The sequence below is a fragment of the Protomyctophum parallelum genome (genome assembly GCF_964188405.1).
Source record: "Protomyctophum parallelum genome assembly, chromosome: 11".
NCBI lineage: Eukaryota > Metazoa > Chordata > Actinopteri > Myctophiformes > Myctophidae > Protomyctophum > Protomyctophum parallelum.
The window spans coordinates 43,708,364-43,719,090 of NC_139707.1; the positions used below are offsets into that span (position 1 = coordinate 43,708,364).

Genomic DNA, 10,727 nt, shown 5'->3' on the forward strand with positions numbered 1-10,727 from the left:
AGCAACAGACTTCTGCTGTAATTTGTCGCCATCTAGTGGTGGATTTAAGTATACAGTAGCCAACATCAGTGTTTTCTAGCCCATTTAGCCCTGACGCCGATTCTAAAACCTAACCTGAGGTTTTCTGAAAACCTTCAAATTCTTATTCAAAAAAGAGAAAAGAAATGTTGCTATATGAGACACAGAGGCTGGTATTTAAGGTAAAACAACGTATAGGTTACACCAGGTCTAAATGGGCTAGTCAAGAGAATATTCACTCCCAGCCTATCAACTAAAAAAACAAAACGCTTTCATAGTAGCCTAATATTCAGTGCATACAGACACCCGTTCATTTGCCACTCAATTCACATCTGTAGTACATCTGTACAGTACACATCAACACAAACTATATTGCAAGTATATAAATACCATACATATATCAATATAAAATATAAAAAATAGATGGAATATAATATTAAAAAAGATAGCATACATAGTCAAAGAAAAACATCTAAAGATAATTAAAATCTGACTCTAAACAATAATAAAACGTAATCAGGGGGATAAAGCAATTTTCTTTACCATTCCATGGCTATATCCAAGACATAGTGGGCAATTTTCTGAGATCTAGGTGGCCATCTTGACTGCCAAGTATCCCAGAGCAAATCTTATGAAATCTGGGCTCACACTACACTAAGTGGGATGAATTTTGAGTCCAATTTGCCCCTCCCAACAATATTGGGAGGGTTTCTGATTCGAGGCAGGGTCCCCATGATCGGAAACCGATAATCTGCTTAAAGTCATATGTATCCGTTTCAATTAAACTAGTTATTTTTTATATAATCTTTCACTGGTATTTCATTTAGTTTTTTACAATAACCATGAATCGACCATTTTTACTTTAAATTGAATACATACTTTTTCTTAAAAGTTGTTACATTCCAAAATATCCTCGACAATAGCATTCGTTTTGTAGCTGTGTTTTATTTCGAACTGAATTCGAGCAATCGCAGTTCTAACAAACACTGGTCTAGCAGAGGTATCACCAAAAAGACACTCCAAACATTGGCACCTAGAGGCCTTAATGATGAACTTTTATTAAATGTCATGCTGTGATCTTTGATTTTATCCTTCAGTTTGCTCCTTATAGTTTTTAACTTATTGTATTGTTGATGATTTGATTTTGTACCTGGTTTTAACCTCTTGTAAACTGTTCCCTTTTCTCTTTCACAGGGAAAGTTTTTCATGAAGTTTCAACCTGCAATATGTTGATCGTTGATCTTGATCATGATTTTTGTATACTTTATTTAACAATATTACCATTTGTATAGTGTCATGATTAATATGGATTATTATGATTTTTTCTTATTACTTTGCATGGGTGTATTGAGTTTTTTATATTACCTTTTTGTTCTCATTTAACCACATGAGTACCTGTCACCTTAAGTTGAGTGATGTCATGTCATTTCGTTTGTTCTGATAGGCTTACCTTTAGGCCAGACAGCCTACAAAAAGGATGCTTTCTCATTTGTGTTCATAAAGATAGCCTGATGAAGGCCGCATAGGCCGAAACGTTGCTATTTCCCTGTAAATAAATGGTGGTCACTGCATTTGAAGACAGTGTGCGGTTGTTTTCCTTGTTCATCACCAAAAAAGACTAAAATGGATGTTACGCAGTGGGACCTTAAAATATCCTGTGTTAATAAATGTTAAACCTTGTGATCTGCTAACAGACTCATCAGGCCACCCCGATAATATCAAACGTGTTTGATATTCAAGGTTTTAAAACCTATTGTCTGAGTGTGATGCCGGGGGTCACGCGCACCCACAGTAGCCAAGAGACAAGTCTACAAGCGTGAAGTAAATGATAGGACTTTTGACATGGAGGCTGCACAGAAACAAACCGTTTAAACTCAGACTCGTTTAAACGTCTGCTTCTTTTCCCTTTTCACAGTGCAAAGCATTACCAACCCAACTTCACATGGCTTCTGCATGTAATCATGCGAGTTCAGATGGTAAGTTACTCTGCCAGGCACGATAATATTAATAATATAAACCTGTAGTGTATGATGTGCCGTTTTTTCAAAATCTTGTAGTGTTATTCTCCTTTAACCCATTCTGGGCGGGAACCCCTTTTGGTGTTAGGGTTATGTTATGATTTAGCTATTGAAAAATAGCAGATCTACAAGCTCATAGCGCTTGGTGTTTTGAAAAATCGAAGAACCACTGACATAGAAACATAGCTTTTTCAGAAAACTTGCAACCTTATTTCAAAACCGGTTAGGATATTAAAACTGTAGTGTGAGCCCACCATGACCACTTCAATTCTATATGCCTAGTTGACCGCAGTCCCCTACGCGTCCCCGTTTTTACTACCCACTTTCGCACCAGTGAGGGGTGGGAGGGGCTAGCCCACACCGGGCCCGCAGCAGTCAGCGCACACAGAAGTCAAGGCAGACGGCTGTGGAACGTGAAGCACGACGGAGCTGCGTGTATGAGAAAGAACACAAATAAAAACGTTGGCGAAAACAGAAGCCCAACACGAGGATAAAGGAAACATTCAGTCCAAATGTCCAGTTTGCTAATTCTACTACTACTACTAGACTACTTTGCTGTTGAAACTTTGAATTTCTCGTGAATGTACACTATGTGGGGATTATCTGACGAGGTTAAACCTTACGTAGGCTATACTGAAGCCTACTAAATTAGTCAATATAAGTAAAATAATATAGCCTTTCCATAGGAGTATCTTTTTGTATTTTTTCCAAGAAGAATACAGCCAGTAGCATATTTGAAATAACTAAAACATTATAACTCATTTTTCATTCTGGATAAAATCATAAAAATGGTCTATGGTCTAATGATCTAATGGAATAAATGGATGATCAGATGCAGGAGTTTTCATGACTCATGTAACTGTCTGTAACTAGTACTAACTAGGGCCGTCACCTTGCCCCCCCGCCCCTCACTGGTGCGAAAGTGGGTAGTAAAAACGGGTACGCCCCACCCCCACGGGTCCCAGCGCTCTGTACTACACAAATGTAACAATCAGCTGACCAATTGGGCGGGGTATTTACAGTAGGCTCACCTATTTTATGCTGGTTGTTGTTATGCGTCGTTTGCTCCCACCACCACCACCCCAGCACCATATTGGGGTGGTTGATATTGTACGTATATATCTATCTCTCTGCTCTTAATGTTTAATGATGGTCGTATAATTGCGCCGAGCAAGGTAGGAAAATGTAGCAGAGCCGAACGCCAAGATAAAATATTATATGCACGCTTGTATTCTCATTCTATAATAAATATTTGTTCAGTCTATTCATGAGTTATCTGACTGAACTGATCTATAAAAGTTCACGTCACGTCGTAATCGGCTATTTTCTCTGACTGTTCACCCTCAGAATAGACACTCTAGAATAAGGTATATGTGGTTAACTGGGTGTACATTTAGACTAGAGCGTGTGACTGGTGTGGCTTGGGAAACAGGGATATTGTTGGCCCTCAGATCATGAAGGGAGTATGTTTATAGTTCTTGAGCTGTGGAGAGTGGAAAGATGTACAATGAAACATTTCCTTTAATTAGTCAGCAGGACGTTTTATCAGCTACTTAGCAACAGCAGTTTGGCAGAGGCCCCACATTAATGCCAGCCACTAAAACAAACTTGATCACGATAGTGTTTGCTTTGATCACTCACATTGTGGGTGGGAGGAGGAGGAGGTGGTGGTGGGCTGTAGGACTTGCCGCTGGATGGAAGAGAGTTCCAGTTTAAGTTTCGACAACAACAGTGACACATAGAAACTGCACATGAGAGAATGATCATAAAATGTGACGTACCTTTTTTTGTCATTTTCTTCTGATAAAAAAAGAAAGAAAATCAAAATCAGTGCTGAAATTCTCTCTTTAGCTGCACACGCACTGTGCACACACACACACACACACACACACACACACACACACACACACACACACTACTCACTCTTGCAGCAACCCCGGCGCCGGCAGAGACACACACCGAGGCAGCACATTAAGATTAGCAGCAGCAGGGCTGAACCGCCAGCTATCAGAGTGGTCAGACTCAGCTCATCTGTAGGTGAGAGATAGAGGGTGAACTGTGAAAGTGTCTGCATGGGTTGTACATTGTAAAAGTATTAGGTGTGGTTCTGCAATGAGAAGGCTCGTCCCGGACAACACAATCACTCACAGTCGATGACTTTCAGGTGCTGAGCCACGCAGCTCTTCGGCGCCCCCACGCTGTTAGACGACTCGCATCGATACAACCCAGAGTCTTTTTTAGACACGCTGTTAAATTTCTGTTCCATATAGTTATAAAGGAAGAGAAAAAAAAAGATTACAACAAGCATGCACACAACAAAACTAGAAAAAGTGCCCTTCTGGGCACAGGTCTCCACCAGGAGGATAGGAATGTTTAGGAGTAATATAAACATGTTTTTTGTTTGTTTGTTCCAATCTTTGCCAATCAGGATGGAATATGGGAAATGGTGCAGATCCGTGTTGATCGCACGCATGCACAATCCACCTGTTGTGGCGCTATAACAGGCCAATGTGAAATGGGTGGGCTATATTCCTCAGCCTAGTAGGAAAGTGCGTGAAAGATTTCACGTCAAATTGCACGCTGCGTTCATGATTTGAGGCTTTTTGTTCAAAACAGGCCAATCCTGCAAAATTTGAAAGCCAATGTTAGCCAATTAGGATGGAATATGAAATATCAGACACATCCGTCTTGAGCACATGACTATGGAGATACTGTGTAACGATTTGTGGGATTTTTGGACAAAATCCGGAGGAGTAATATCCAAAAATGTGTTTTACAAAAGTCGGTCTCCTGGTGGCGCTCTAAAAGCCAGATGTGAACTAGAGAGACTGTGTACCAATTTGAATCTGTAGGTGTACTGTGCAAAAACTTGGCGCTATAACAGGCCGTTCTGGAAATTTTGGGGCAGAGGTTCATCGTTGGCATCCAGGGAGTGTGTGTGCAAAATTTGGCATCGACCGGGTTAACGGTGCCGGAGATTAGCTGCTCACGGACACACGGACGGACGGACGGAGTGCAAAACATACTCTCCCCCCATGCCTTCGGCCTGGTGGAGACAATAATCTGTGTTCATTTAGCTTCAATCTTTAACTTTCCCTGGATTCAAACAAGGTCCCGCATGCGAGCACCAACATGTTCACTGTTGAGCTAGACAGAGAAAACATTTGGGAAGGCAAGCTATTTCCATTTGTGTTTCATGCAATACCTCCCGCTGGTGAACCAGAAGTTGTCCTACAGTATGTCTCAATAGAATGTACCAAATGCAGCTTGTGCAGCTTGTGTTAGTTATGTTGTAATAACATACTCTACCATACAGATTGGTCAAAGTAATGTCTCATGAACAAAAACTTTTACATTTTACTAACTGTATATACTATACTTCTGCTTCCGTCTTTGTCTGCATCTGTTGCCATGTCAGTGCAAGCATTATGTTCCCGTAGATCCATTTGAGCATATAAATGTGCTTACACTTTTCACTATGTGCTTCTTACCAGTGTTCCTTTCATTGCGTCCATATTGTAGGAAGTGTCTACTGAAGGACTCAGTGCCATGTTGTCTTTGTACCAACTGTAGGTGGCAGGGGGGATGCTGAGCTGGTCCTTACAGACGAGCTCCAGGCCTGCCCCGGCAATGACAGAGCTGGGCACCTCACAGGACGGGACGTGGGGGGGCACTGAAGGCAGGGAGGGGGAAGAAGCACTTAGTCACTAAAGGTACAAGTGTATGTTAGCGCATCTTGAAGTCTCCTATTAACGTATTTTTGTCCGACACTATCTAAACACTTTTTGTAATCGGCAACACATTTCTACACACCACACACAGACAGACACAAACACACACAGTCGCACACACAGTGTGCACACACACACACACACACACACACACACAGTCACACACACAGTCCTTTGGTGTCTTACCCAGTACATTAAGGGACACGGTTGTCTCTCCCAGGTTGACATGGTCTTCCGTAGCAGTGACCTCACAGCGATACTCCCCTGAGTCTTTCTGGGTGACAGAGTGTATCGTCAAGGTGGCGCCCTCTATCTTGGCTCGTCCAGCATAGGATCCTTAAGCAAAGAGAGAGGAGACATGGGTAGGAAGACACGGAGAGGTGGCGAGAGAGAGGAGGAGAAGAAGGCAGGGACGTGCAGAGAGTGTTAGAGAGACCGTGAGAGGGCACTTTTGGACAAAGAAAATAGCTGATCTACAAGCTCTCAACGCGTTGTGCTGCGATGCGTTGAGAGCTTGTAGATCAGCTATTTTCTGGGCGCAACCCAGCACTCTTTATCTACTTGAGATGCGGGTTACGACATGAACAAATTTGTTCAACGCAAAATGCTGCGTTCCAAGTTCAGGAGACTTCGTAAAAAAAGCAATTCTCCTGAATGCTTGGAAAGGAGAGGAGGGGCATTTGCATTACTTTCACTATAGTAAATGCTGCATTCGTGGTCTGGAAAGGGCAGTTGTTTTACAGACGGGTAAAAGGGCAGGGGCTGAAGCCCCCTTTGATGTCTATGTGTGCACGACGCACGTCCCTGGATGAAGGTTAACTAAGACTGGCAAAAAGACAATGAGATTGGATTCAAACTGTAGAATAAAGACAATAATACTACAGGCACAGGCAGTGGCAGTGATACTGAAGAAAGAGGACAATAAAACGTGTAGTAAAGATCAGTTGCTCACCACTGAATTTACCAGCAAAGTAAACAAATGTCACCCCTTTTCCTTTCTTCTTCCACTCAATACGAGGGTTCTGGTCCTTTTCAGTCTTAAACTCACAGGCCAGCACTGCATCTGGGAGTTCACAAAACACAACATCACACACAGTGAGTACAAATAGAAGTGTACTGTAAACCTAATTCAAATAATGCATGTGCACATAGCCACATACACATAAACATACATTTCAATAAAGGAATCACTTCTTAAAAATTTTAAGAATTTTCAGAACACTGTTTTTATCTTTGCAGTGTTTGGATTCGGGTTTAAATAAGATGCCCACTACGGAATAACGTGCTCCTTCCACGCGCTACGTCCAACCAGGGAAACTCCCCCCTGTCAGGTGTAAAGGAGCAACTTGGACACTTGGACACTGGCGGAGGGTGTGTAGAGCCCAGGATCACATCACAGGATGATTGACACAGGGGTGAAAAATGGGTTACAAAATCGTGGGACAAAAAAAAAAAAGAAAAAAAAAAAAGATGCCCACTACAAAAAAACTCTTAAAATATTTTGAACAATGAAATAATGATGGTACGTTTTAACTGTTATAAAGGCAATGGACAAAGGCCAATATAAAGTTTAGCCCAGGGTTGATGCCCATAAAATTTGTGCCAGGCTTCATACATTTCAAACCCTGTTTTTTATTGCTGTATATTGCTGTCCTCAATTGAAGCATTGAAGCAGTGATTTCTTACGGGATATGTAAGGTTTTGACCATTTTCATTTTATGTGATGTTACAGTGATGCAATACAGTGCAAATGAATAAGGTTTGGTGGTTGTGTATCTATAATTCAGATCCATTTCCCTTGATTAATCACCTGTGTGTTCATGAACCTCCACTTTGGGTTTGCTGCTGCTTACTGTCACAGAGAGGGAGGCAGGGCCTGGAATTGAAAACAACATTCATGATAAAGAGTAAGCTTAGTTGTTTTGTCCACTATCAAAGTAACTTAATACTAGCCTGGTTAAACACTCCCCCCTTGAAATCACATTTCATTCATGCAATGTGATTTCACATTAACCAGGCTAACTAAATACTTAATAATATCTTGTCTTTGATGTGTGGAAATAAAAGGCCCTGATGTAAGAACAGCATTTGAAATAACAAGTGAGCTGTCTTGTGTTTTGTTTGTCCTTAGATTTATACGACCATTCGTCAAAGTAGTCAAGACAGAATAACATGTAAAATAGAAACAGATCCGTTACTCGAGCCATACAACTTTTCCACAATTTAAAATTGCGTGCAAACAGTCTGTCTCAAGAGACTATTGATTCATTGAATGGTGCTCGGATGAGAAAACTCACTTAAATCTATGGTTGCTCCAGGTTATATGAGTGCCCGCCAGAGACAAAAAACAGACAAAAAACAGACGCGACGACCAGATAAAGTAGGGCATGGGAATTAGCTGTGGAATGACATCATAAACTACCCATACAAATACTTCCACACCACCAACAAACAAAGCCAAAGCTGCATTAAATACAAAAAAACAAAACAAATAATAACATATCAAGCATAGCATACGTATCGACTTTGTGTGGACAAGACACACAAAGATTAACTTGGAAACAATATAGAATGTGTACGTAACGTTGTGGCGGTGCCAGGAACGGCAGAGCACAGGAATGCAGGTGATAGATGGTTCTCTGACAAGCTGTTAAGAGAACTGGTCTATCCTGACCTAATCACCTTCTCCGGGGTTCTCCCATGATCGGACCCTGAAGCACACACACTCACACACTTTGCACACACAACACCCATAAGAAAGCATCCATCTATCTGTGTGTGTGTGTGTGTGTGTGTGTGTGTGTGTGTGTGTGTGTGTGTGTGTGTGTGTGTGTGTGTGTGTGTGTGTGTGTGTGTGTGTGTGTGTGTGTGTGTGTGTGTGTGTGTGTGTGTGTGTGTGTGTGTGTGTGTGTGTGTGTGTGTGTGTGTGCGTGCTCCATATGCACAAAGCCTCTGTATATACAGTAACCCTACTCTTCTCAGCTGGCCCAACAGAAGGTTTTAAACCAATCACACGTGCACGTCTCCCTTCAACACCCTGCACGCACGCGGCACACACACACACACACACACACACACACACACACACACTCCTGCAAATATTAATATTGTATTAAAAAAAAAAAAAAAAAAAACATAGCCATGTCCGTCAGCATTCTCTCGTCGACTTCAAATGCATTCTTTAAAGATAGTATGTGCTTGATTTAATCTCCGTCCAATTAGCAAAGGGGGTCAACCAGAGGCTATCACCAAACTAAAACGGTGGGGATCTCCTTTTGATTCTGTAGTTCTACTCCTGAGGACAATAATATGACAGAACTAATCAGGGTCTGGATCTATTTGAACAGCATCAGAGAGGGTCCAATGTAAACAAAGACCCCCATCACCACTCCCCACTTATCTTCAAGTCAGTCCCTGATGAAATCATACATCAAATCACACCTCCCCTGAAAACATCATACATCAAATCACACCTCCCCTGAAAACATAGGAAGTGCGCAGGCTCTCAAGTTCAGGACTCGAGATGGAAAACACCCTGTGTGTACTGTATGATATTGTTAAAAGAAATACAGACAGGCTTTTCAAGAGCATTTAGAGGCCTGTCTACTGTAGCCCATCAACATATTATTTTCACCACAGACAACATTTTCTTTCGTGGTACAGTTTGCAACAGTAGACGCACATAGCCTACCTAAATACTTGTATACGTGGTATACTAAATACTTGTAATACATGGGGTCTATGGCTATGCTAGACCCCATGCACGCACGCACGCAGGCGCTCACACACACACACACACACACACACACACACACACACACACACACACACACACACACAGACACAGACACACACACACACACACACACACACCTCCTGCTCTCTCTGATATCTATAGTAGGCTATATGAATATATTTCATGGAATTAGCATTGTTTCAATTCATATTTATTCAAACCTCTCTCTCTCTCTCTTTCTCTCCATCTCTATAATTATATATATATATATATATATATATATATATTGATTTATTAACAGTTTGCAGAATTACAGTACATTTCAAGTAGGCCTACAACTCAATACAAAAACTGTCAACTGTGAGTGGACGACACGACACCATAAAGCATTTATACACTTGTTTACAATAGGGCCCACCATTTTCAATTCATCAAAAAACAAACACACATATATATCCTTATATATAGGCTATATATTACGGTCTTGTTTTCGAATTCATTGCATTGGATTGATTGCATTTTATTAACATGTTGCAGAGTGTAAGCCCAGTTCGAGCAAAGCAGTTCAATACAAGGTCTGCTATGAGGATTGAAATACCCAGAAAAGCACAATGGCTTGTGTTTACATGTCGAATTAAATGCAAATTAATTAACATTGGTAGGCTATTAAACTCAACATTAACAAACTGATCTTTATTGCTAAAGTATAAAACAAACATTGGCGACAGACTGCTGCAAGTTCTATAAGAGTCTATCTCCTCGGAAAATCTGAAAATATCTTACTCTGTATCAAGGTGATGAGAAGAAGTAATGGCAAAATCTTCATGTTACACATGTTTTGTCCGTGATGTTGAAGAGTCTAAAGTCGGTCTGCTGCATGCAGCCGTTTGTCTCGGAGAGAGGTTTCCGAGTAGGCTATGTGTGACCACTGTCCACTGTCTCCAGTGACCAGAACACCACTGGGATGCAACTTGTTGAATGAAGTCGGACAAGTCTACACATGTGTTCAAGTTTCATCAACTGCACGTGTGTGGGAGCGCGTTCGTGTGGGACGGCGCACTTCGGGAGCGTGCCCGAGAGAAATAGTCTGTATTGAAAGAATCATTTAAATTAAGTGCAGTGTGAGTTAGCTAGCCTCTGATTCCATAGCTCTAATGCGATGCATTATGCAATGCAATGCAACGCATTAGAGCTATGGACCAAGCTAAGTGTGAGTGTAATATA

The 10,727-nt window shown here is 41.3% G+C and overlaps 1 protein-coding gene across 4 annotated transcripts; it reads right to left on the reverse strand.

Annotated features, from left to right (window-relative positions):
• Window positions 1–552: 552 nt before the first annotated feature.
• On the reverse strand, window positions 553–10,467 carry jam2b (junctional adhesion molecule 2b). Of its 4 annotated transcripts, none has more exons than XR_014569994.1 (10): window positions 10,383–10,467; window positions 10,287–10,347; window positions 7,578–7,643; window positions 6,720–6,830; window positions 5,954–6,103; window positions 5,528–5,709; window positions 4,185–4,293; window positions 3,941–4,067; window positions 3,678–3,726; window positions 553–3,519 (listed from the first exon to the last, which is right to left on the reverse strand). XR_014569994.1 is itself a non-coding variant. In XM_083777281.1 (10 exons), exons 2-10 carry the CDS (start codon window positions 10,336–10,338, stop codon window positions 3,621–3,623), a joined length of 903 nt encoding a protein of 300 aa, XP_083633407.1. In that variant the 5' UTR covers window positions 10,339–10,347; window positions 10,383–10,467; the 3' UTR covers window positions 553–3,620. The 4 variants fall into 4 exon arrangements, 3 of the variants coding, with proteins under 3 accessions (XP_083633407.1, XP_083633408.1, XP_083633409.1); XM_083777281.1 differs by adding an exon at window positions 3,818–3,836 and having other exon boundaries at window positions 553–3,726; window positions 3,960–4,067; XM_083777282.1 differs by lacking the exon at window positions 553–3,519 and having other exon boundaries at window positions 3,628–3,726.
• Window positions 10,468–10,727: the final 260 nt, after the last annotated feature.